The 22,788-nt window shown below is 36.3% G+C and overlaps 8 protein-coding genes and 1 pseudogene across 15 annotated transcripts; 6 read left to right on the forward strand and 3 right to left on the reverse strand.

Annotated features, from left to right (window-relative positions):
* The first annotated feature begins 842 nt into the window (after nt 1-842).
* Haspin (Protein kinase superfamily protein) lies at nt 843-5,040 on the forward strand. Its single transcript, NM_100816.5, has 15 exons — nt 843-955; nt 1,047-1,161; nt 1,261-1,341; nt 1,555-1,642; nt 1,834-2,390; nt 2,569-2,692; nt 3,020-3,129; nt 3,248-3,356; nt 3,459-3,551; nt 3,647-3,708; nt 3,792-3,922; nt 4,026-4,096; nt 4,184-4,236; nt 4,455-4,521; nt 4,610-5,040. The coding sequence occupies exons 1-15, from the start codon at nt 943-945 to the stop codon at nt 4,733-4,735; spliced, it is 1,800 nt and encodes a 599-aa protein (NP_172416.2). The 5' UTR covers nt 843-942; the 3' UTR covers nt 4,736-5,040.
* Nucleotides 5,041-5,574: 534 nt separating this feature from the next.
* AT1G09460 (Carbohydrate-binding X8 domain superfamily protein) lies at nt 5,575-7,237 on the forward strand. The gene is made up of 3 exons (NM_100817.4): nt 5,575-6,411; nt 6,514-6,661; nt 6,757-7,237. The coding sequence occupies exons 1-3, from the start codon at nt 5,778-5,780 to the stop codon at nt 6,965-6,967; spliced, it is 993 nt and encodes a 330-aa protein (NP_172417.2). The 5' UTR covers nt 5,575-5,777; the 3' UTR covers nt 6,968-7,237.
* On the reverse strand, nt 7,108-9,420 carry AT1G09470 (myosin heavy chain, cardiac protein; the record flags this gene model as incomplete). 3 transcript variants are annotated; one of them, NM_001198019.2, is made up of 6 exons in its annotated part: nt 9,206-9,420; nt 8,638-8,924; nt 8,429-8,536; nt 7,729-8,162; nt 7,513-7,639; nt 7,113-7,435 (listed from the first exon to the last, which is right to left on the reverse strand). In NM_001198019.2, the coding sequence occupies exons 2-6, from the start codon at nt 8,806-8,808 to the stop codon at nt 7,268-7,270; spliced, it is 1,008 nt and encodes a 335-aa protein (NP_001184948.1). In that variant the 5' UTR covers nt 8,809-8,924; nt 9,206-9,420. The 3 variants fall into 3 exon arrangements, with proteins under 3 accessions (NP_172418.2, NP_001184948.1, NP_001323424.1); NM_001331834.1 differs by having other exon boundaries at nt 7,268-7,435; nt 9,180-9,420; NM_100818.5 differs by lacking the exon at nt 9,206-9,420 and having other exon boundaries at nt 7,108-7,435; nt 7,513-7,614; nt 7,701-8,162; nt 8,638-8,874.
* Nucleotides 9,421-9,851: 431 nt separating this feature from the next.
* Nucleotides 9,852-12,634, forward strand: AT1G09480 (NAD(P)-binding Rossmann-fold superfamily protein; the record flags this gene model as incomplete). 2 transcript variants are annotated; one of them, NM_100819.3, is made up of 6 exons in its annotated part: nt 9,852-9,969; nt 10,390-10,530; nt 11,177-11,346; nt 11,684-11,875; nt 11,959-12,308; nt 12,400-12,634. In NM_100819.3, 6 exons carry the CDS (start codon nt 9,852-9,854, stop codon nt 12,536-12,538), a joined length of 1,110 nt encoding a protein of 369 aa, NP_172419.1. In that variant the 3' UTR covers nt 12,539-12,634. The 2 variants fall into 2 exon arrangements, with proteins under 2 accessions (NP_172419.1, NP_001321584.1); NM_001331835.1 differs by lacking the exon at nt 9,852-9,969 and having other exon boundaries at nt 10,272-10,530.
* Nucleotides 12,635-13,046: 412 nt separating this feature from the next.
* Nucleotides 13,047-13,620, reverse strand: AT1G09483 (myosin heavy chain, cardiac protein). The gene is made up of 3 exons (NM_148448.2): nt 13,562-13,620; nt 13,377-13,478; nt 13,047-13,295 (listed from the first exon to the last, which is right to left on the reverse strand). The coding sequence occupies exons 1-3, from the start codon at nt 13,604-13,606 to the stop codon at nt 13,125-13,127; spliced, it is 318 nt and encodes a 105-aa protein (NP_683289.2). The 5' UTR covers nt 13,607-13,620; the 3' UTR covers nt 13,047-13,124.
* Nucleotides 13,621-14,099: 479 nt separating this feature from the next.
* AT1G09486 lies at nt 14,100-15,273 on the reverse strand (annotated as a pseudogene). The gene is made up of 2 exons: nt 14,937-15,273; nt 14,100-14,625 (listed from the first exon to the last, which is right to left on the reverse strand).
* Nucleotides 15,274-15,812: 539 nt separating this feature from the next.
* On the forward strand, nt 15,813-17,826 carry AT1G09490 (NAD(P)-binding Rossmann-fold superfamily protein). 2 transcript variants are annotated; one of them, NM_100820.4, is made up of 5 exons: nt 15,813-16,166; nt 16,582-16,751; nt 16,833-17,024; nt 17,103-17,452; nt 17,554-17,826. In NM_100820.4, the coding sequence occupies exons 1-5, from the start codon at nt 16,049-16,051 to the stop codon at nt 17,690-17,692; spliced, it is 969 nt and encodes a 322-aa protein (NP_172420.1). In that variant the 5' UTR covers nt 15,813-16,048; the 3' UTR covers nt 17,693-17,826. The 2 variants fall into 2 exon arrangements, with proteins under 2 accessions (NP_172420.1, NP_001117255.1); NM_001123783.2 differs by having other exon boundaries at nt 15,813-16,751.
* Nucleotides 17,827-18,550: 724 nt separating this feature from the next.
* AT1G09500 (NAD(P)-binding Rossmann-fold superfamily protein) lies at nt 18,551-20,673 on the forward strand. 3 transcript variants are annotated; one of them, NM_100821.3, is made up of 5 exons: nt 18,551-18,805; nt 19,218-19,390; nt 19,494-19,685; nt 19,768-20,117; nt 20,217-20,667. In NM_100821.3, the coding sequence occupies exons 1-5, from the start codon at nt 18,688-18,690 to the stop codon at nt 20,359-20,361; spliced, it is 978 nt and encodes a 325-aa protein (NP_172421.1). In that variant the 5' UTR covers nt 18,551-18,687; the 3' UTR covers nt 20,362-20,667. The 3 variants fall into 3 exon arrangements, with proteins under 3 accessions (NP_172421.1, NP_849625.1, NP_001031012.1); NM_179294.2 differs by having other exon boundaries at nt 18,576-19,390; nt 20,217-20,673; NM_001035935.1 differs by lacking the exon at nt 20,217-20,667 and having other exon boundaries at nt 18,630-18,805; nt 19,768-20,209.
* Nucleotides 20,674-21,233: 560 nt separating this feature from the next.
* On the forward strand, nt 21,234-22,787 carry AT1G09510 (NAD(P)-binding Rossmann-fold superfamily protein). Its single transcript, NM_100822.4, has 5 exons — nt 21,234-21,390; nt 21,506-21,675; nt 21,830-22,021; nt 22,107-22,456; nt 22,551-22,787. The coding sequence occupies exons 1-5, from the start codon at nt 21,273-21,275 to the stop codon at nt 22,687-22,689; spliced, it is 969 nt and encodes a 322-aa protein (NP_172422.2). The 5' UTR covers nt 21,234-21,272; the 3' UTR covers nt 22,690-22,787.
* Nucleotide 22,788: the final 1 nt, after the last annotated feature.

Genomic DNA, 22,788 nt, shown 5'->3' on the forward strand with positions numbered 1-22,788 from the left:
TTTATATTACACGGCTATGAAGAAACCTTTAAATAAGAAAGTATTGTTGATGGCATTGCGTTAAAACATTAAAAGGACTAGTAATTATCAAATTAATAATATTTATGTTAGAGAAATGTTCAAATGAATCATGGAGTAGTGGGGGCTGGCTGACCTCAAAATTTGAAAATTGTTTTTCTTACATTTCAAATTACAATTAAGGTAATTTAATTCCTTTTTCATTTGTTGTTTTGGAATGTTGACGTAACATTTTTTTGGCTTTAGCTAAATCCGCACAATCACATGATCACATCGACGTTCTAAATTTTTGTTCGGTATGTATAAATATATAATTAGCATAATATACATATACATACATAATTAGTATGTTGTGTTGTGATAACTTGAATACAGCACACTAATAATGTGTTAATCTTATACAATCGCAGAGTAGTACATCTTTACGTAACAGACGTTAATCTACAAGCAGATCAACAAACTGGATCCAAAATATATGTGTGTGTGCGTCAACAATTGTGTTAAGCTTTTTTTCTTTCATTATATATACAATATCCGAAAATAGAGAGAAGTTATAGTCTTCTAGAATAGCTTTTGACTTGTGAAGTAATTAACATTTTACATGTTGTTGCTTAATCTTTGTTCATCATCGTTCCTCTCCTTGAAAGAGAAACTCCAACAAATTGAAAAGCCTTGCACATCGCTTGCGATAAAACCAATATTAATAATCGTTTGGTTCGGTTAGAGAAACCCGGTTTAAGAACAGACAAGTCTTGGGCTTGAAATTAGATTCGGAGCCCAATTTTGATTTTGGATTTTAAATTTTAGACCCACGAAATTTCTCCCGCCTTCCCGGTCCACAACTTCGATTCAAATCGACTTTTCTCTTTCTCTCTCTCTCTCGGTGACTGTTGCAGTACTGATTTGTGTTCCCTCTAACCTAAAATGGGGCAGAGAGGTGAATCAATTGAGTTCCGAAGTTTAAATCGTTATTGGGTTTGCTTTTAAATTTCGATTTCTGTGTGTAAAGGTTTGTGCGTTTGTGGCAGTTGATCTATGGTCTGAGGTCATTAAATCTGAGGAAGAAGACGGAGATATACCTAAGATTGAAGCCGTTTTTCAGAGAAGAAAGAAGCCTGATAAATCCTCAGAAGCTGTCAATTTGTAATTTTTCTGCTTCTTATACCCCAAAATTTGAAATGTGTGTGTGGTTATTTGGCTTTGTATCTGATAAGTTTCTTTGGCTGTGTATCTGAGAAATAGTGGCTGGTTGGTGAAAGGGGCTCGTACTAGTTCGGTCAATGGACCCAAGAGAGATAGCTGGGCTCGTTCCCTTTCCACCAGGTGTACATTCTGAGCTTAACCCTAATTTGTTCTCCTTGGTTTTTGGCTTGTTGCTGCAAGAGATTCATGTTCCATTTCTCGTCTATCCAATTCTTTTCTTAAGTTATGAAATTACTGCACATCACTTGTTTGTTGAAATGTCAAGGAAAGGCCACCACTTATTTGAGTAGATTGATGCAATAACTGTAGTTTGCTTCTGGTGCTTATTGACAGAGGGAGAGAGAGTATTGCAGTGCGCGCTTATGTCAACAATCAGCCTCAGAAGAAGGCAGCCGGGAGAAAAAAGCCCCCTATTCCAAAGGTAGGCTTAGTTGCATCTATCTTGCTCTGTGACTTATGTGGTTTTGATACCAAGTTCTCTGAACAAACAATGTCCTGCCTTTGGGTTTTCAATGTCCCCTAGAAGATTGTCAACATATATGTTCTTCTTTCTTGAGACTCTAATTTTCTCTTGTGAGATGATATAAAAGTAGTATCTTTTCAAACTCTCAGGGAAAAGTTGTTAAAGCTCCAGACTTCCAGAAAGAGAAGGAGTACTTTCGTGATATTGATGCTTTTGAGCTTCTAGAAGAGAGTCCTTCTCCCAATAAATCTAGTACATGGACCATGGGTGAACAAGTTGTTCCTGAGATGCCACATCTGTCCACAAGATTAGAAAAATGGCTAATTTCGAAGAAGTTAAATCATACTTGTGGTCCTTCGAGCACACTCTCTAAGATACTTGAAAACTCAGCCATACACCAGGAGTCAGTATGTGATAATGATGCCTTTGATTCATTGTCTCTAAAAACCCCAGACAAGTCTTCTGCTGGCAACACTTCAGTTTTCCGGCTCATCCCGAGCTGCGATGAGAACTTGGCTGCCGAAGATGTGCCTGTTAGAAAAATCAAGATGGAATCAATCGACCTTGAAGATGAGCTGAAGCGACTGTCTTTGACATCTGATCTAATCCCCACTCATCAAGATTTTGATCAGCCAATTCTTGATCTATTGTCCGCCTGTGGACAGATGCGACCATCAAACTTCATTGAAGCATTCTCTAAATTCTGGTATGGACTTACAGATGATCTTTTATGTCCTAGCCTTGGGTGTTTGTCTAGTGCTTTGGATGTTATCTTAGGAATGTTGTGCATTTTGTTGACACTTGTAACGATGAAATGCGATGTAGTGTTCTTATCTCATTAAGTTTAACTTGATCCAATTGTAACGATTACTCAAATATTGCAGTGAACCTGAAAGCATTGTCAAGATTGGTGAAGGTACATATGGGGAGGCTTTTCGGGCTGGTTCTAGTGTCTGTAAAATAGTTCCAATTGATGGAGACTTCAGGGTTAATGGGGAAGTACAGAAGGTATATTTTTCTTAACTCACTTCTATTGTTCTCCATGATGGTTTGAGACTACAACTTCTAGTTGGTGAAATGATCATGTTAGCATGGAAGCAAATATTGGAGAGAGCCAGCAAGCTCAAGTTAGGTTAAATTCTAATTAGAGAAAAACACAGTGTTTATAGTTTAGATAAGCTTATCATCTCTAAAAACTTGCATTGCTTAGGGAAAGGCATGCATTTTCTCACACCAGATGCTATCTGAATGAATTATGGTCAATGTTATGGAATACTTACAGCTTATCAAAGAAAATATGATAAATGACAACTTAGTGTATGTTCATTTTTGCAGAGAGCTGACGAACTACTTGAGGAAGTGATACTCTCATGGACTCTTAATCAACTAAGAGAATGTGAGACTACAGCTCAGAATTTGTGCCCGACGTACATAAAAACTCAAGAGTACGTCTTCTCAGGAACGAGAATATGCTGGAAATGGCTATTGGTTCTGTGTTATAAATCTTCTTCCAAACTTATGTGCATCATCGTTCACAAACCTTTTCTCATAATGTTGTTGCAGTATAAAATTATGTCAAGGTCCCTATGACCCTATACTGATAAAAGCATGGGAAGAATGGGATGCAAAACATGGGTCTGAGAATGATCACCCAGATTTTCCGGAGAAACAAGTCAGATTCTTTTCACTCCATTAGATTTTAAGGTCTGTTTATATAGGATGCTAAATGATTTGTAGAAGCAATATTCATTTTCTGTGTGGTGTTTGCTTCCAGTGTTATGTCATGTTTGTTCTGGAACATGGTGGCAAAGACCTTGAAAGCTTTGTTCTTTTGAACTTTGATGAAGCAAGGAGCTTACTGGTTCAGGTAAGTTGTAGAGTATAGATTCTATTTGCTGTTACAGAAATTATGTAAAAATGATATTTTTTCTTCCGGTTAATGGCATGTGTTTCACATCTAAGGCCACCGCTGGCCTGGCTGTTGCTGAAGCTGCTTTTGAGTTCGAGCACAGGGACCTGCACTGGTAATTTTAGTGTTTGATTTGGTAAGTTTACTACTTATTAGTTTTCTCTCGCTTGAACTTCTTATTTTCATTTCTCTTTTCAGGGGAAACATTCTTCTCAGTCGTAATAACTCGGATACTCTGCCTTTTATTCTTGAGGGAAAACAAGTTTGCATCAAAACTTTCGGAGTACAGATATCCATAATCGACTTTACTCTTTCAAGAATCAATACAGGTGGGTTTCTGATTCTCAATACTGCGACATAATGTAAACCATAAGGTCCAATCTAACACTTAAACAGTTAAACTACCAATAATCATGGTGCTAATGTGCTCAGGTGAAAAGATACTCTTTCTGGACCTTACTTCTGATCCATACCTTTTCAAAGGACCAAAAGGAGATAAACAAGTAAGGAAAATTAATTAAGTTCCTTATTATCCCAAGAGTTAAGAGAAATGTACATTTATTTTAAGTTTTAATAACGTTATTATGCAGTCGGAAACTTACCGAAAAATGAAGGCGGTTACTGAAGATTACTGGGAAGGAAGGTAAGCGTAACTTTTCCAAGCCTTCCTTTTAGTTTTCATGCCGCTAATTTGGAAATTTCTGCAGACTAGACTAGAATATTAAGCCACAACATTATCTTTCTTTCTAGAAAGCATGAGACTGTGATATGAGCATTAGTACGCAACCAAACTGAAGTGTGCCTAAATGATTTGATGATTAATTTAATTGCCATGTTTTGTTTTGTTCTTTCTAACAACAGCTTTGCTCGAACAAATGTTCTCTGGCTAATTTATCTCGTGGATATCTTACTTACCAAGAAGTCATTTGTAAGTTTGCAAGACACAGATAATTATTAGTTGCATCAACTAAGAACAGCTTATTGATACTCCTTTCGTTCGTGTGTATATGTTTTAGGAACGGTCTTCAAAACACGAAAGAGAACTACGATCACTAAAGAAGCGAATGGAGAAGTATGAATCAGCTAAAGAGGCTGTGTCAGATCCTTTCTTCTCAGATATGTTGATGGACCAAATATCATGAAGAATATAATAAACCCCGTAAGTGATTAACCAGAAGCTCTCTCTCTTGTATATTTGTTTGCCTAGCCACTTAAATCAACAGTACTAGCTCTTGCTTCGTAATATTATCTAAGGCTCCGTTATCTATATACCAATCTTGATTTTCATCTCTTCAAATGAATCCAAGAACTGATATGTTAGTCTTTTCTTGTATGTGACAATAGTTTAATGGTAGCTTTTATCTATAGAAATACTTTTGAAACCATGAATTCTTTTAAGAAGAAAGTATCAAGATCTACCAATTCCACATGGGTTGTCCCTACTTGCATGAATAGATCTTCTTATCTCAAGAACAAAAGTTGTCACATTTTTATTCTTGTAATGAGGGAAGAACAATATTCAAACGCGTAGATGATAAAAATGAGAGATTTGCTTTAAAATTAGGCCAATAAACTAATCCATTTAAACAGCTAACAAAAGCTTTATGTTGTCTGCTTTTTTGTTTTTTCAAAATCTTTCCGCTTTGTTGATTTCTTTAAATCTTTGTGGGTTTTGCTGAGCTAAGCAAAAGATCATCCATTGTATTAATTAATCTCATGATCTTAATCTGCAGCACCAGTGTCTCTTCTTTCCTTTTCTCCTTTTTGGATAAGAGAAATAAAAATACCAATTTGCAGCTTCTTTCTTGAAAACTTTGGAGAGCTTTATGCATATGCTTATGTCTGAAACGGATCTGACAAAAATGGGTTTTTCTCTTTCTTGTTTTTTTTCTGGCTAGCATAAGGTAAAAGCTTATATCTTTGCACACAAAAATATAAAGAACAGATGAGATTAGTCAGAGGCCAAATCCAAAAGACTTCATAGCAAAGTAAACATCTTTTGCCTACTTTCTTCTTTTTTTCTCACTTAGTCACTTGCATGTAGAGTACAGTCAGCATCTTCTCTCTTTTTCTCCCCCAATTCTCTCAAGAGAATCTCTAAGCTTTTGTTCTTCTTACAAATCATGTACTTATAATAAACCCAAGAAAGAAGAAGAAGAAAAACAAAACCAATCCCAAGCTGTGATGGCGAAACAGAGTTACTTCTTCGTCTTCACCTTCTTGTTTCTTTCTCTTCTCTCATACTGTTCTTCAACAACTACACATCATGATGTGTTAAACCCACCAACGGTCTTTCCTACAAACCCCACAACTACACCGACGGCTACATTTCCTCCGGTGACCATAACGCCAACAAATCCAGCCACAACAGTTCCTATTGTTCCTCCAGTCACAACTATTCCACCTCCTACACTCACACCACCTCCAGTCATAACAATTCCTCCTCCTACACTCACACCACCTGTGACAAACCCAGTAACCAACCCAGTGACTCAGTATCCTCCAACACAACCCTCAGGGACGGTCCCAGTACCTGTTCCTGTGGTTGCACCGCCTGTTGTCTCAAACTCTCCATCGGTTTCAGGCCAAAGCTGGTGTGTGGCCAAGCCTGGAGCCTCTCAAGTCTCACTCCAACAGGCTCTTGACTATGCCTGCGGGATCGCGGATTGCTCTCAACTACAGCAAGGCGGCAATTGTTATTCTCCTATCAGTCTTCAGAGTCATGCCTCATTTGCCTTCAACAGCTATTACCAGAAGAATCCTTCTCCACAAAGCTGTGATTTTGGCGGTGCAGCCTCATTAGTTAACACCAACCCAAGTGAGTGAGAAAAAACAGAAGATACTCTGTTTCTCTTTTTCTTTCTTGTTTTCAGTTAGATGGCTTTGATTGACTTTGGTTTGGATTGTTGTTCCAAAACAGGCACTGGTTCTTGTATATACCAGACAGGTTCATCGACATCAACACCAATGACAGCAGGAACAACAACACCAACTCCATCAACACAAACAGTGAACCAGCCTCCTGTCACATCAACACCTATAATACCAACAGGAGGCGGGATAATCGGGTAATAAGAGCATTCTTTTCAACTCTTTTGTGTAGTCTTAAAGCCTCATTAGAGTTTCTTAACTAAAAATGTACCTCTCTGTATTTATATTCAAGGGTTGGAACTCCGCCAGCGATTTTTAACCCCGCAAATCCTACATCAAATACGCTAAACAATCCATCCTCAGGAGGTTTAGCGGGTGGTTACGGTTTTGATGGTTCGCCAAATGAGAACAATCCAACATCATCAGACTCTACACACTTGAAGATTCACTTTGGTCATGCTATGGTGGCAACATTGATTCTTCACGCAGTGCTATTTCATTAGAAGTAGAAGAATATGTAGGAGTCAAAATAGCTTTATGACACACAAGTTAAAGCTCTTTTAGAGTATCTTCCTAGGAAGAAGCTAGGAATGTAAGACATTATAAATTTCTTTGGTTCGACGGTATTGCTAAGGCTTCGGATTTGTACAGAAAACCTCTGGTTGATTTGTTTTAAATATATCTCTTTAGGACCAAAAGCGGAAACTCAGACATTGTAACAAAGAGGTGTATCTTAATCCTTCATACACTGGAGGGTACTGTCTAACTATTTTAATATGATCTAAAATGATTTCATCGCTAATTCAACGCCTAGAAAACGCAACTAATATCAGCATTGACATGGAGACAACAATCTTGAAACCTGATTTGTCCCACAAGTTTTGGTTGCTAGAATGATCAGCTTCATGCTGTTTTTTTGCAGCCAATTGCTCCTTGAGTTCTTGTATTGCCACATCGTTTCGCTCTCCCATCTACCATCCCGCAGAAAAGCAGCTCGATTGGTATTGGATTCAAGATTATTATCCCAAGTAAAAGAAAGTGAGTGTACCTTTTGAAGTTTTCGAGTTTGGATGCGTGTTTCTCGTAGGCAAAATTCTAACTTCAGCACCTTCTTCTTCAGCTCCTGATCAATTCTCCTTTGATTCTCCACCTGATCCAGAAGAACAAAGGCTTTACTACATAAAACCAAAAATAAATCACAGAACTAAGAGATGCTAAAGCATGACGTGTTGTTACCTGATCTTCTAATTCCTTGGTCTTAAACCTCCAGTGAGCCGATATAATCTTCAGTTCATCTCTCAGTCTTGCAATTTCATCATCTTTAGCCGTCAAAAGTTTGTTGATTCTTTCAGAATTCTTTGGAGTATCTTCATTTAGCATGTTCCGCACCTCAGAGTTCTCCTTGGTCTTGACCACTGATACAGCCCGCATAATGTCACCTTCAACTTTCAAAAGCTCATCTCTTAGCTGCTTCTGTGAAGATTCTCTAACTCGCAGCTCCTTTCTTAGATTCTCTAGCTGCTCACCAAGTCTAGTTACTTGGTCCTCATGCTCTTTCAAAGAACCGGTCCTCTCATGCAATTGTTTCGAAAGCACTCTACAATGAGAATGTGCTGATTCAGCTGACAAAGCACTTGCCTCTGCAGTTGCATGTGTTGCTGCTAGCTGTGATTTGATATCAGCCAATTCCTTCACAAACTGCACAATAGGAGAACAGAAAAGTTGATAAGTTACGTCGGTAAAGGACGTGAGATCTCCTGAGTTTTGGCAGATTTAAGACCAAAGTCAGGTTCAAAAGACAATGGAGGACCAGCAAAGTTTGAAGAGGCAGACATAAGAATTAAGAAGGCTGATGAGAAACAATCAATGAAGTTGATGCTCTAACAGATCTATGTGTTCAAGCAGAATCAAGCAAAACTAGAGAAACTGGACAATCAAGAAATGTGAAAGAAAACAATCCTAACCTTCTCAGTAGCAACATCCGAAGCACGAATCTGCTCAACTTTCTCGTTTAGTTCCTTGGCAAGTTCATGCATTTCATCTTCCATTCTCTTAACTCTTGTTTCTGCCTCCTGCTCATATTGAAAACAGCTCAACAAAAGTCTCAACATCCAAACCAAAAGACTAAATCACAAAAAAAAGTAATAGCTGATAAATTCAGAACTTTGCTAACCTGCCTGGACATAGCTTCTTTTGAACACGACCGCTCCTGTTCCGCAAGACGAGTCCTCGCTTCTTTCAACTCAGTGGCCAAAGACACCACATTTCTCCTGAAACTCTGCTTCTTCTCACTCAAATCCTTCAACAAAGGATCATCCTCTCTTAGACTAACAGAAGTTGGCATTTTCTGAAACTGGAATATCACCGCTCTGTTCTTTAATCTAGACAGATAACTTCTCCAGAAAACCCCAAAATTCAAAAACGTAAAAGGAAGCAGCTATTCATGTTCTTCACGTGACCCTGTACATAAACGAATGAAACACATAAATGTCCAATCTCAGTATAGTTAAAGAATGTGAAATCATTCAAATATGTCCACAAGAATTAAATCCTCTAAATCTTGTTTGTAACAATCAATTTCTTATAAATAACAGCCATTATCGAGGTAGGGAATACGCAAAAGAGACAAAGAAACTTGTGTCGTCCCTTTCACATCAATAAATAAACTCTGATAAAGACGAATACTTTACAAGTATACAGCCAAAAAAACGTGACCTTTTTAAAAATTCAAAATCTCTTACAGGATTTTTTTAATTTTCAAACCCTAAAAATCCAAACTTTCTCGCGACCCACCAGTCTCCATCGAACGGTTGGAAATATTAGGTTTCTGGGTTTGGTAGGAAGAAGAATCAATTTGCAGATTTGTTCGAGTTCGTGATTTCTCCAGAGGAGGAAAGTGACAGTGAAAATGAAACCTGGAGGATGGGGTCCCTATCCGTTAGGTTCGGATGAGAGATCATTTAAGGAAAGTGACTAAAATATTTAGCTTCGGAGTTACCGAGCCTAGGGCTTCGAATTTTGTGTCATTTAAAGTAACGAATCCGTAGCTAACCTACGCATCTGGCGCAGTTAGCTAACTTGCTAGGTTTGACTGTAGCGCGGCAAAATCTATTCGTTCAAAGTTCAAACTATAGAAAGCCACGTGTGCATAGTGTAAACGTAGTCGGACCACTTTTGCAGCCATATCAAACCGTTGGAGATCCGATCGAATACAACTACGAAAGATATTAAAAAGCTTTTGCATGAGTAATGTCCCGATTTGTGTCGTGTTGATAAGTAAGTTATCTTTTTCCCTTCATCCTTTCCTCATACTCATATTGAATCTATAAACAGAACAACTTTTTTTAATTATTGATGGACTTTTATTTTAGGAATGAAGAGAGTTAGATGATGCATGAAATGGCATACAAAGTGTGTGTGGAGAAAGTGAAGAGTTTGGGAATTGAGTTCACTACTCCTATAGAAGAAACCCTCAGAGACACTATTGTTAGCCTTATGGAGGATTGTCTTCTTATATGATCCTCATCATATATAGGCATATAGCTTCATTTTCTGGTTGTTTCTATTTTTTAACTATAATTTTGTATGGAGGATGTCTAGGCTTTACAATATGTATAATTAAAAATATTTATAAATTTTAAATAATATCTATAAACTCAGAAAAGGAGAAATATTCTGAACAATGAATTACGGCAACGTGATTTGTTGAAAAACTTAACATGTGGATGTTTTTTTTTTCTTTTTGCTTATGCATATAACATGTAGGCCTTATTTCTTGTTTACAAATATCTTCTAAAACTGAAGGGCCAGTTTTAAACAAGGCCCATATTCTAATTGAGCCGCCCTAATTTACCAAACCATTTACTAATTGAACACTCCCATGCGTTTGAAGAGTTGATTCTTCATTTAAGACAATTATTTTCAGATAAAGAGAGGTCAAAGGAGATTATGAACGGCGGAGGAAAGTTGGTCTGCGTCACCGGAGCTTCCGGTTACATAGCGTCTTGGATTGTCAAGCTTTTGCTCCTCCGTGGCTACACCGTCAAGGCCACTGTTCGAGATCTAAGTTTGTTCCCATATTACTCTTTTCTTTTATCTAAATACATCATTCTTTTGCAAAGTATAGAAAGACTGCCATTATTAGGGATCATTAAGAGTAGACAACTAAACCAAATCGGAATCTAGCTTAAAATTCTGACGGAACCAAACCAATTATGTCTTTACTTTAGTCTTTAAACAACACAATACATATCAAATTAAACCATGAAATCCAAATTGATTTTTTTTTCTTAAACAACAAAACTGAAATTTATTTGATTAGCAATTTTGTTGTTTAGCTGTTGTGTTTTGAAGTTGGCCAAAAAAAAAAAAAAAAAAGCTGTTGTGTTTTGAACAGATGAAATTTGCTGGAAAGGGAGATAATATGTATGGATACAGTATGTTTGAGTTATATTATATATATATATATATATATATATATATATTAAAACATAAAAAAACAAATGTACTTTTAGTGTTTTCATATAATACCTTTTTAATAGTATTACCAAATATGGAAAGTTGAGAGACATCATTCCGGTCCGTACCAAGTAGGACTGTAGGAGAGTACAAGTAATTAAAGACGTAAATCACTCATCGAACCTAGGTAAAGTAAGTAAGTCACCTTGAAGGCTTGAAGTGTGTTTTGACGTATATGTTATATTTTTCTTTAGCGGACAGGAAGAAAACAGAACATCTTCTTGCACTTGATGGTGCAAAAGAAAGACTCAAATTGTTCAAAGCAGATCTTTTGGAAGAATCTTCTTTCGAACAAGCTATTGAAGGATGTGACGCTGTCTTCCACACCGCATCTCCAGTTTTCTTCACCGTCAAAGATCCTCAGGTTTTTCAACAACTTCAAATTTGTTGTGGTGAATCCAATGCATGTTAATTTTAACTACTCACTCTGTTTCGAATTCATCCAAGTTTTAGTTTTTTCACACATGTTAAAGAGATTTCTAAAGTGACAATTATAACCTTATGTTTATTAAATGTTTCTTAAGTTTTCTTTAAATAATAAATATCATAGGGGCAAAATTGAGAAGAAAAAAGAACAATAACTACACCTAAAAATTTGAAAACACCTTAATTGAAACATTTTTTTAAAAAAATCTTTTGCTTTCGACGCCGTAAAGAAACTTATCAAAATGTGTGTGTTTTTTTTTTTTAATAATTATCAGACTGAGCTGATTGATCCAGCCTTAAAGGGTACTATGAACGTCCTTAATACATGCAAAGAAACTCCCTCTGTCAGAAGGGTCATTCTGACATCATCCACGGCTGCGGTTCTCTTTCGTCAGCCACCTGTGGAGGCAAGCGATGTGGTGGACGAGACTTTCTTCTCCGATCCAAGTCTATGCAGGGAGACAAAGGTTCTTAAGTTTTGTTGTGATTTGTGAACATATCAATTTCGAGATTTTGGAATCTTTCTTACACTTTTCTTTTTCTTCTTTAGAATTGGTATCCACTCTCCAAAATTTTGGCAGAGAATGCAGCGTGGGAATTTGCCAAAGACAACGGAATCGACATGGTCGTGTTGAATCCAGGATTTATATTCGGACCACTCTTGCAACCAACTCTGAACTTTTCGGTAGAGCTAATTGTGGATTTCATAAATGGTAAGAATCCTTTCAATAGTAGATTCTACAGGTTCGTGGACGTAAGAGATGTTGCCTTAGCTCATATCAAAGCTCTGGAGACTCCTTCAGCCAATGGCAGATACATCATTGATGGTCCAATTATGAGTGTAAGTGACATTATAGATATTCTGCGGGAGCTACTTCCAGACTTGTGTATTGCTGATACGTGAGTTCTCTTTCCCGCTACCTTTACTTATGAAGTCCATAAATTTAATGAAAGATTTTGAAAAACTTACGTTCGATTTTAATTTTTGTAGGAATGAAGAAAGTGTGATGAATGAAATGTTATGCAAAGTGTGTGTGGAGAAAGTGAAGAATTTGGGAGTTGAGTTCACTCCAATGAAATCGAGCCTTAGAGACACTATTGTTAGCCTCAAGGAGAAATGTCTTTTATGATTCTGTTCTTATATTTATAACTACTGTGTATTTTATATTTTTGTTAGTATAACTAATTCAAGTGGTTTAAGCTGTTAAGGCTCTTTAAGATCTAAGCATTTTATAAATAATGATAGATAATTATTGTTTAGGCTAAATTTGTCACTAATTAAGATTTGGATTCATGATTTATCGATAAAAATACATCGTGTAAACTAAGCTTAAATCACTAAACGTTTACTTGTAACGCTAGGTGATGTCACCAAGTCAATTGGTACAAGGAAAAAACGAGTGGTCATATGACATTATGACCATAAGAATTCAAACTCCCGTAATCCAATGGTTATGGATTCAATGATCAAGACTTGAACCACGTAATCCACCCTTATCCTTATAGAAGCTCATAAATACCACTAAAGGGACAGACGACGCTTAACCAGTAGTTGTCCAATAATTTACGCTCATAAATACCCTTATTTTTATACCTTAGATTTCTCTAATAATAACTCAGACATTGTAACAAAGAGGTGTATAATCTTAATCCTTCATACACTGGAGGGTACTGTCTAACTATTTTAAAATGATCTAAAATGATTTCATCGCTAATTCAACGCCTAGAAAAGGCAACTAATATCAGCATCGACATGGAGACAATAATCTTGAAACCTGATTTGTCCCACAAGTTTTGGTTGCTAGAAAGATCAGCTTCATGCTGTTTTTTTGCAGCCAATTGCTCGTTGAGTACTTCTTGTATTGCCATATCGTTTCGCTCTCCCATCTAGCATCGCACAGAAAGAACAGCTCAAATTGGTACTGTATTCATAAAATTACTATCCCTAGTAAAAGCAAGTGAGTTTACCTTTTGAAGTTTTCGAGTTTGGATGCGTGTTTCGCGTAGGCAAAATTCTAACTTCAGCACCTTCTTCTTCAGCTCCTGATCAATTCTCCTTTGATTCTCCACCTGATCCAGAAGAACAAAGGCTTTACTACATAAAACCAAAAATAAATCACAGAAATAAGAGATGCTAAAGCATGTGTTGTTACCTGATCTTCTAATTCCTTTGTCTTAAACGTCCAATGAGCCGACATAATCTTCAGTTCATCTCTGAGAGTCTGAGTCTTGCAATATCATCATCTTTAGCCGTCAAAAGTTATTTAGCTTCGGAGTTACCGAGCCTAGGGCTTCGAATTTTGTATCATCTAAAGTAACGAATCCTTCGCTAACCTACGCATCTGGCGCAGTAAGCTAACTTGCTAGGTTTGACTGTAGCGCGGCAAAATCTATTCGTTCAAAGTGTAGAAAGCCACGTGTGCATAGTGTTTATCGTTAGTGGTCGCACACTAATAATCTTCTTGTCATAAAATAATGTTGTTGTTCGTTTTATTGCCGCAGACGCTGCCGCTGCCGCAACCGCAGGTTTATTTGTTCGTTTTGACGCCGCTACGATAATTTTCATGTAATTCTTTTATTTACTTTTCTAGTTATATTCTGAATATAAAAAAATGTAATTTAAATATATTTACATCCATAAAAAATATTTGTTTAGCATGTAATAGTTTTTAGCTTTTTTTGGTAAGGAGTAATAATTTTAAATATTAGTTTTCTGAAAAATGCAGAAACGATTTTAAATACAAATGGAACAGGTAAAGGATTGGGATAAACCATCTTTCCTAACAAAATCTGAACTCGTACAATATAGAATTCAGTCTTGTTTGATACAAAAAAATCATAAAAAGAACAAAGCAAGTGCAAAAATTCTTAGAAGAGAATGAAAAAAATGGAAACAACTCAATAGCCACCTTTGAGATCGTTGACAACATTGGGAATGGGAGTGACAGTCTCCAAGGTCATACCTTCAACCATGAAACAAGGTTTAGGACCTTTAGGTTGTCTCTTAGTGCTAATAGTCTCACATCTAGCTTTAGCAGCAGTCTTAAACACATCGTTTTGCTTCTTCCTGAGACTAAACTCATCATCACACCTTGACTGTTGCAGCCTTAAGCACATCGTTCTGCTTCTTCCTGAGATTAAACTCCTCATCACACCTTGACTGTTGCACATGCTCCACACGTACATGTATCCTCTTCCTTATAATTCTGTGCTTAATCTAAAACTCAACCCAAAACTCAAAATTAGCTCTCCAAGAGATTCAACTAAATGATAAACATCAAAGTCAAAATGAAAACATCACTAAGAATCATAGTAGATTGATTGCAAATTATACAAGTAGCAAAAGAAGGACCCAAGAAGAAAAGCTTGAAGCTTTCAAACCAATACTAATCACACATCACAAAATTCAAAACAGATAGCTCACACAAGACAATTAAACCCCAAATCAAAGAATCAAAATAACGTTCAAATCCTAATTTCAACAATCAAAACTCTTCCAAACAGATGAGAATTTTGAGTAATCGAAACCTGTTTGTTGACTTCAACACCAACGGCACGCTTAGTGAGATTCCAGATACGACCAATACGACTATGGTAGAACTTATGAGGAATACCCTTGTGAATAGCTCCATTAACCTTGACATCGACGTAATCGCCGACCTTGAAGGTTATGAGGTAAGTGGAGAGTGGAATATAACCCTTCTTCCTGAATGGTCTCGCGAACAGATCTCTTGTTCTTCAGGGTCAACCAGAGAACTTCTAAAACAAAACCCATTACTTCGAAATCGCCGAGTTTAATTCGAAATCGCTGAGCTTTACTTTTTCAGATCGAAATCGTGTAAAAGAGAAGAAAAGTTTCAGATCGTGAATGTGTTAGGTTTTAGAGTTAGGTTTTATCGTGGGTTTCTAAATATGTTAAGGGTATTTCTGTCATTTGGCATATTAATCGCAGTTTTTTAATTTTAACGCTGAATTTAATCAGCGTTTAATTTTTTTCGCCGCATAACATTGCGTCGGCCGCAGCGTTTTGCCGCAGCTATCTGCGGTAGTGAAATGAACAGTTTCATCTGCGTCTACCGCAGCTGCAACTACCTGCGGCGACGAAACGAACAGACTAAATATAAATAAACATAAAAATTAAAAGCACAAATGAATTTTAGTATGTGTAATTATGTATAGTAGTAATTACTCATCAATCATCTTAAAAACCTTTTTTTCTGGTGATTTCTAGTTTTAAAGTTTTTACCTATGATTTTGTCTTGAGGATGTCTAGGCTTTACAATATATTGAAATATTTATACATTTAAAATAAAATCTATAAAACTGAAAGAAAATAATTAATATTCTGAACTTCATTTTTTGCATTTTGTGTATAAATTAAAAAAAAAAAAAATTACTGCTACGTGATTTGTTGAAAAAATTAACACGTGGGGTGTTTTATTTTTGATTACATGAACTTGTGAACCTTGTTTCTGCTTACAAAAACTGAAGAGCCCATTTCAAACAAGGCCCATATTCTGATTGAGCGGCCCTATTTTACCAAACCACCTACTAATGAACACTCTCAAGTCACCTCATTCGAGTTGGAAGTTCCCTTTAAAACAATTATTTTCAGACACAGAGAGACTCAGACAGGAGATATGAACTGCGGAGGAAAGGTGGTCTGCGTTACCGGAGCTTCCGGCTACATAGCGTCTTGGATTGTCAAGCTTTTGCTCCTCCGTGGCTACACCGTCAATGCCACTGTTCGAGATCCAAGTTTGTTCCCAACTCTCTCTCTCTTCTTTATTTTAAAAAACAAACGACTGCAATTATTAGGGACGATTATGAGTAGCACAAATAGAATCAAAATCGGAATCTGGCTGAAAAATCTGACGGAATCAAACCAATTATGTCTTTACTTAAATTACATACATAACATCCAAATCGTTCTTTTTTTTTTTTTTGAGACAACCAAATTGAAATTTGGGACTTTGATTAGCTGTTGTGTTTTGAATGATGACTTATTAATTAGACAATATTTTTCCGACCTTTATAATTAAATTACCAAATACGGAAAGTTCAGAGAACTCATTCAGGTTCGTACCAAGTTTTGACTTTTGAGGGTACAAGTAAAATCATTCTTTTGAACTTTGAACTTTGAAGTGCATGTTGACGTTATACTCTTCTTCAGAGGACAAGAAGAAAACAGAACATCTTCTTGCACTAGACGGTGCAAAAGAAAGACTCAAATTGTTCAAAGCAGATCTTTTGGAAGAATCTTCTTTTGATCAAGCTATCGATGGTTGTGATGCTGTCTTCCACACTGCTTCTCCAGTTCTATTCACTGTCACAGATCCTCAGGTTTGTCAGGGAATTATTTTAACTATTAATTTGCAAAGTCATATGAGTTAAAATCAAAATTTGTGTTTCTTTTCCTATTAGACTGAGCTGATTGATCCAGCCTTAAAGGGTACTATTAACGTCCTTAATACATGCAAACAAGTTTCTTCTGTCAAGAGGGTCATTCTGACATCTTCCACGGCTGCGGTTCTCTCTCGTCAGCCTCCTATTGGGCCAAACGACCTGGTGGACGAGACTTTCTTCTCCGATCCAAGTCTATGCAGGGAGACAAAGGTCCTTTGATTTTGTTGTGGACTTATCAGTTTCAAGAGTTCGGATTCTTTCTTACACTTTTCTTATTTTCTTCTTCAGAATTGGTATTCACTCTCCAAGATTTTGGCCGAGAATGCAGCGTGGCAATTTGCCAAAGACAATGGAATCGACATGGTTGTGTTGAATCCTGGATTTATTTGCGGACCACTCTTGCAACCAACTCTTAACATGTCGGTAGAGCTAATTGTGGATTTCATAAATGGTAAGAACCCTTTCAATAAAAGATACTACAGGTTCTCGGACGTAAGAGATGTCGCCTTGGTTCATATCAAAGCGTTGGAGACTCCTTCAGCCAATGGCAGATACATCATCGATGGTCCAAATATGAGTGTAAACGACATTATAGACATTCTTCGGAAGCTGTTCCCAGATTTGTCTATTGCTGATACGTGAGATCTCTTTCCCTAGCTCTACCTTTGCTTATCATCTTATGAAGTTTATAAATTTAATGAAAGATTTTGAAAAACTTACTTGTTGATGATTTTGTTAGGAATGAAGAAAGTGAGATGAATGAGATGATATGCCAAGTGTGTGTGGAGAAAGTGAAAAATTTGGGAGTAGAGTTCACTCCTATGAAATCAAGCCTTAGAGACACTATTGTTAGCCTCAAGGAGAAATGTCTTTTATGATTCTGTTCGTATATTTGTAACTATTATGTGTATTTTTATTTTGTTAGTATTACTAATTCAAGTGGTTTAAGTTGTTGAGACTCTTTAAAATCTAAGCATTTTATAAACAATAATATATAATTATTGTTTAGGCTAAATTTGTCACTAATTAAGGTTTGGATACATAGTGTCTAAACTAAGCTAATAATATCACTTAACGTTTACTTGTAACGCTAGGTGATGATGTCGTCAAGTCAATTGGTACAAGGAATAAACGAGTGGTCATATGACATTATGACCATATGAATTCAAACTCCAGTAATCCAATGGTAATTGGATTCAATGATCAAGACTTGAACCACGTAATCCACCCTTATCCTTAGAAGCTCATAAATATCACTAAAGGGACAGGCAACACTTAACCAGTAGTTGTCCAATAATTTAGTTTTCCAAAATGAAAAATTATTGTTGTCATCTATTTTAGGTGTTTTAGTTCAATGTGGATTCCTCGTCCTAACAAATACTTGACGAATATATCTAGACTATAAAATTGGTTATGAGTTCTACTTTTTTTTGTTTGTGAAATTATCAAAATTTGTTATATTTATTTATTTATTCTCATTAATTTGAGTACTAATTTTTAAATTATTTATACTAAAAACAATTACTAAGATACAAAAATGGATAAGAGCATGGTGTATAGATATTTAATGGGATAGAATATTTCCCATAATTGTATGTGTGTGAGAGGTTTTGTTTTCGTAAGGAAAGAAACAAAAACCATTTGACCAAAGAAAAGCAAAAGAAGGCAAGGAATCAAACAACAAATGTTGCAAGGCAGAAATAATGGACGTTATGTTAATGTAGTGTCGTCACACGTGACTTAAAAGAGACGAGTCTGCGTGTCAAACTAAAAATGTATGCAACTATAAAAATGGGATTTGATTATCTTTTTAGTACCGAAGCCTACCAACCACATGCACACTAATTCTACTCGCCAAATAAAGTGAAAAGAGATGGCTGATGGAGGAAAGGTGGTCTGCGTAACCGGAGCTTCCGGTTACATAGCGTCTTGGATCGTCAAGCTTTTGCTCTTCCGTGGCTACACCATCAATGCCACCGTTCGAGACCCAAGTTTGAATTCCTTCTTCTCTCTTTCTTTTTTCCTCCTGATTTCTCCTTAGTAATATCGAAGACAATCCCTCTTTGTCACTCACTTGAATAATCAAAGTTATCTAGATGCTTTTTAGAGATACAAGTGACAATTCAGAGAAAATTAAGAATATTAGCTAAGCAAATCCAACTATCCAAGAGAAAGTATTTTGTAGGTACTTGGTACGATTAAGAGTTGGTTCTATGGCCAAAAAAGTATGTTTTTGGTTTCATTCTCTAAAAGGAAGTATACATTAACAAACGAAAATTCAAATGAACTCACATGTAGTGGATATAGATGGGGTGAAACTTTGGTCGATGTTTAGAGCCAAAAACTAAATAAGCATTTATGTTATCTTGAAGTGCACTTTGACATATATGTGTTTTTCTCCAGAAGATCGAAAGAAAACAGATCACCTTCTAGCACTTGACGGCGCAAAAGAAAGACTCAAATTATTCAAAGCAGATCTTCTAGATGAAGGTTCTTTTGAGCTCGCAATTGATGGATGCGAGACTGTCTTCCACACTGCTTCACCGGTTGCAATCACTGTCAAGACTGATCCTCAGGTTCCTCAATGATATAAATTTGTTCGGAACAACACAATCGGTAGTAATTTACTATGAAAATCCACATCTAAATATAATAGTTTTTGTACTCTGGAATTTGCAGGTTGAGCTGATCAATCCAGCCGTCAATGGTACTATTAACGTCCTAAGAACTTGCACTAAAGTGTCTTCTGTCAAGAGGGTCATCTTAACATCGTCCATGGCCGCAGTTCTTGCGCCTGAGACCAAGTTGGGACCAAACGATGTAGTAGACGAAACCTTCTTCACTAATCCAAGTTTTGCTGAGGAGAGAAAGGTCTTTGAATTGTGTTTTGACATATCAATGAGTTCATGATAACTCACATTTTTTCTCACCCATTTTATTTTTTCCTTTCCAGCAATGGTATGTACTTTCTAAGACTTTGGCCGAAGATGCAGCATGGCGATTTGCCAAGGACAATGAGATCGACTTGATCGTACTGAATCCGGGACTTGTGACTGGACCAATCTTGCAGCCAACTCTTAATTTCTCGGTAGCTGTGATTGTGGAACTTATGAAAGGCAAGAATCCTTTTAATACTACACATCATAGGTTCGTGGACGTGAGAGATGTTGCTCTAGCTCATGTAAAGGCACTCGAGACTCCTTCAGCCAATGGCAGATATATCATTGATGGTCCGGTTGTGACAATAAAAGACATTGAAAACGTTTTGCGCGAATTCTTTCCTGATTTGTGTATTGCTGATAGGTGAGAGAGTTTTCTTTTTCTTTGATCATTTATTTATAAGTCTTTATCATGTTTTGACTCTACAAACCTAACAAAGAATTTCTCTTGATCTATTATTAGGAATGAAGACATTACTGAGCTGAATTCAGTGACTTTCAATGTGTGTCTGGATAAAGTGAAAAGTTTGGGAATAATTGAGTTCACTCCTACAGAAACAAGCCTTAGAGACACTGTTCTTAGTCTCAAGGAGAAATGTCTTGTGTGATCTTCTTTATTGTTTTTGGTTACTTGTTATTCCTTGCAGGTCTATATACATTTCACAAATTATAATTAAGTCTTACATGTTATTTAAAACCAATATAAATCTTATGTTTATGTCCCTAGGCCCTAATTAACTAAACTAACATATATCGTTACGTTGTAGTTAGTAATATCGATTGGTGTAGTTCAATACAAATTTGTTAGGAAAAAACGACCCTTGAATTGGATAATTAAGTATAATCGTCTAACTATTCATTATGAAGAAAAAGAAATTGAAAAAATTAACTCATTGATATTTTATTTATTCCATTACTTGTTGTAAAGCAGTTACTAGTGAGTTTTGTAATTTGTAAAGAAGTGAAAGTGAGAAAAGGAAATTCTTGCAAATGAGTATACTTCTCTCTATAATTTGTTTTAAAAGTACCAAATTTCAATCTTTGATAAAAAAAAGTACCAAATAGTTGTAAAATATTGATTCATACATTTATTTTATTAAATATAAAAATAAATCATTAGATAGTAATTTAGTTACATAAAATAAATCATTAAGTAATTTTAAATTCTTAATTTATAAATCATTAGTTGTTCTTATATATGGTTTTATCTTTAGCTAAAAAGTAACAGAATCTCAAAATTAATTAGATTTATTTATAACCATATAAGATTACAAAAAGTGATATATATCAAAGTATGAGATGCCAAATGAAGTAATAAATCTTATATAGAGTAATGAGACAATTAACTTGAGATAATGACGTTGAACAGATGTAAATATACGTGATTTTTTCTTTTAATTGTGTCATCGTAGTTTAGTCACGTGGACCTAAAAAGGGCAAGTGTGCGTATATAAGATGAGAGTAGTTGCTGCTCAAATTCATAACTGAAACTTAAACCAACCCCACCAATTAGAGAAAGATGGCTGACGGAGGAAAAATGGTTTGCGTCACTGGAGCGTCCGGTTACGTTGCGTCTTGGATTGTTAAGCTTTTGCTCCTCCGTGGCTACACTGTTAGGGCCACCGTTCGAGACCCAAGTTTGTTCCTTCTTCTTTCCTTTCTATCTTTTTTTTTCTAGACTTTATAATCGGTAACTACTAACTAGAAACTCTTTTTAACTATTCTGTATACATTTGTGTTGTTGTTGTATAGGTGATGAAAAGAAAACAGAACATCTTCTTGCACTAGACGGTGCAAAAGAAAAACTCAAACTGTTCAAAGCAGATCTTCTGGAAGAAGGTTCTTTCGAGCAAGCTATTGAAGGTTGTGACGCTGTCTTCCATACCGCTTCTCCAGTTTCACTAACTGTAACTGATCCTCAGGTTTGTTCACGATTTGTATCACCTTGTTTAGAACAAGACAATGCATGGTGATTGATGATAATAAAGTACTGATTGACCATGCCACTTATATCTGACTTTAGATCAAGAATTCTAACATTAACTTACTAGCTTAAGTGTTTCCGAGGGTTTGCAGATTGAGCTGATTGACCCGGCAGTAAAGGGAACACTTAACGTCCTTAAAACTTGCGCTAAAGTTTCATCTGTTAAGAGGGTCATCGTAACATCGTCCATGGCCGCAGTTCTCTTTCGTGAGCCTACCTTGGGACCAAACGACTTAGTAGACGAGAGTTGCTTCTCGGATCCAAACTTTTGCACTGAGAAAAAGGTTCTCGAATTGTGTTGTGCAATAGCATTGATCTAGTTCATTAAAAGTCGCATTCTTTCTTAAGTTTTTTATTTGACTTCTCCAGCTTTGGTATGCGCTCTCAAAGACTTTGGCCGAAGATGAAGCATGGCGATTCGCAAAGGAAAAAGGGCTCGACTTGGTCGTAATAAATCCAGGACTTGTGCTCGGACCGCTCTTGAAACCAAGCCTTACTTTCTCAGTAAATGTGATTGTGGAACTTATTACAGGTAAGGACAATTTCATCAACAAGGATTTTAGGCTCGTCGATGTGAGGGATGTTGCCCTCGCTCATATCAAAGCGTTCGAGACTCCTTCAGCCAACGGTAGATATATTATTGAGGGTCCGGTTGTGACGATAAATGACATTGAGAAGATTTTGCGTGAATTCTTTCCTGACTTGAATCTCGGTAACAAGTAAGTTCAACATTCCTTCACATTTGATTTACAATCAGATAGACTCTGAAATACTTCATACAAAATAAAAACTTTTTTGATTTTGCTTTTTAAGGGGTGAAGCAAGTGAGATCATTCCAGTGATATACAAGCTATGTGTTGAGAAAGTGAAGAGTTTGGGAATTGAGTTCACTCCCACAGAAGCAACCCTTAGAGACACTATTCTTAGCCTCAAAGAGAAATGTCTTGTGTGATCATCCTATCTTGTTATTGCTTTCCTGTCCTTTACAATTGTACTATTGAACTATGCATTTCATAAAATAAAAGTAGTCTTGCTCTTTATTTTCAAAACG

This window comes from Arabidopsis thaliana (genome assembly GCF_000001735.4).
Source record: "Arabidopsis thaliana chromosome 1 sequence".
NCBI classification, from domain to species: Eukaryota; Viridiplantae; Streptophyta; class Magnoliopsida; order Brassicales; family Brassicaceae; genus Arabidopsis; species Arabidopsis thaliana.

What these genes read in the sequence shown, in the direction of transcription:
- AT1G09500 (NM_100821.3), top strand. Translation starts at nt 18,688, where the DNA reads ATGGCTGATGGAGGAAAGGTGGTCTGCGTAACCGGAGCTTCCGGTTAC. An exon ending in CTGTCAAGACTGATCCTCAG is followed by an intron (nt 19,391 to 19,493) that starts GTTCCTCAATGA and finishes TGGAATTTGCAG; the next exon opens with GTTGAGCTGATCAATCCAGC. An exon ending in GATTTGTGTATTGCTGATAG is followed by an intron (nt 20,118 to 20,216) that starts GTGAGAGAGTTT and finishes ATCTATTATTAG; the next exon opens with GAATGAAGACATTACTGAGC.
- AT1G09460 (NM_100817.4), top strand. Translation starts at nt 5,778, where the DNA reads ATGGCGAAACAGAGTTACTTCTTCGTCTTCACCTTCTTGTTTCTTTCT. An exon ending in ATTAGTTAACACCAACCCAA is followed by an intron (nt 6,412 to 6,513) that starts GTGAGTGAGAAA and finishes GTTCCAAAACAG; the next exon opens with GCACTGGTTCTTGTATATAC. An exon ending in ACAGGAGGCGGGATAATCGG is followed by an intron (nt 6,662 to 6,756) that starts GTAATAAGAGCA and finishes TTTATATTCAAG; the next exon opens with GGTTGGAACTCCGCCAGCGA.
- AT1G09510 (NM_100822.4), top strand. Translation starts at nt 21,273, where the DNA reads ATGGCTGACGGAGGAAAAATGGTTTGCGTCACTGGAGCGTCCGGTTAC. An exon ending in TAACTGTAACTGATCCTCAG is followed by an intron (nt 21,676 to 21,829) that starts GTTTGTTCACGA and finishes GAGGGTTTGCAG; the next exon opens with ATTGAGCTGATTGACCCGGC. An exon ending in GACTTGAATCTCGGTAACAA is followed by an intron (nt 22,457 to 22,550) that starts GTAAGTTCAACA and finishes TTGCTTTTTAAG; the next exon opens with GGGTGAAGCAAGTGAGATCA.
- Haspin (NM_100816.5), top strand. An exon ending in TCCTCAGAAGCTGTCAATTT is followed by an intron (nt 1,162 to 1,260) that starts GTAATTTTTCTG and finishes TCTGAGAAATAG; the next exon opens with TGGCTGGTTGGTGAAAGGGG. An exon ending in GAAGCATTCTCTAAATTCTG is followed by an intron (nt 2,391 to 2,568) that starts GTATGGACTTAC and finishes CAAATATTGCAG; the next exon opens with TGAACCTGAAAGCATTGTCA.
- AT1G09490 (NM_100820.4), top strand. Translation starts at nt 16,049, where the DNA reads ATGAACTGCGGAGGAAAGGTGGTCTGCGTTACCGGAGCTTCCGGCTAC. An exon ending in TGCCACTGTTCGAGATCCAA is followed by an intron (nt 16,167 to 16,581) that starts GTTTGTTCCCAA and finishes ACTCTTCTTCAG; the next exon opens with AGGACAAGAAGAAAACAGAA. An exon ending in GATTTGTCTATTGCTGATAC is followed by an intron (nt 17,453 to 17,553) that starts GTGAGATCTCTT and finishes TGATTTTGTTAG; the next exon opens with GAATGAAGAAAGTGAGATGA.
- AT1G09483 (NM_148448.2), bottom strand. Translation starts at nt 13,606, where the DNA reads ATGTCGGCTCATTGGACGTTTAAGACAAAGGAATTAGAAGATCAG. An exon ending in CAAAGGAATTAGAAGATCAG is followed by an intron (nt 13,479 to 13,561) that starts GTAACAACACAT and finishes CTTCTGGATCAG; the next exon opens with GTGGAGAATCAAAGGAGAAT. An exon ending in AAACTCGAAAACTTCAAAAG is followed by an intron (nt 13,296 to 13,376) that starts GTAAACTCACTT and finishes GTGCGATGCTAG; the next exon opens with ATGGGAGAGCGAAACGATAT.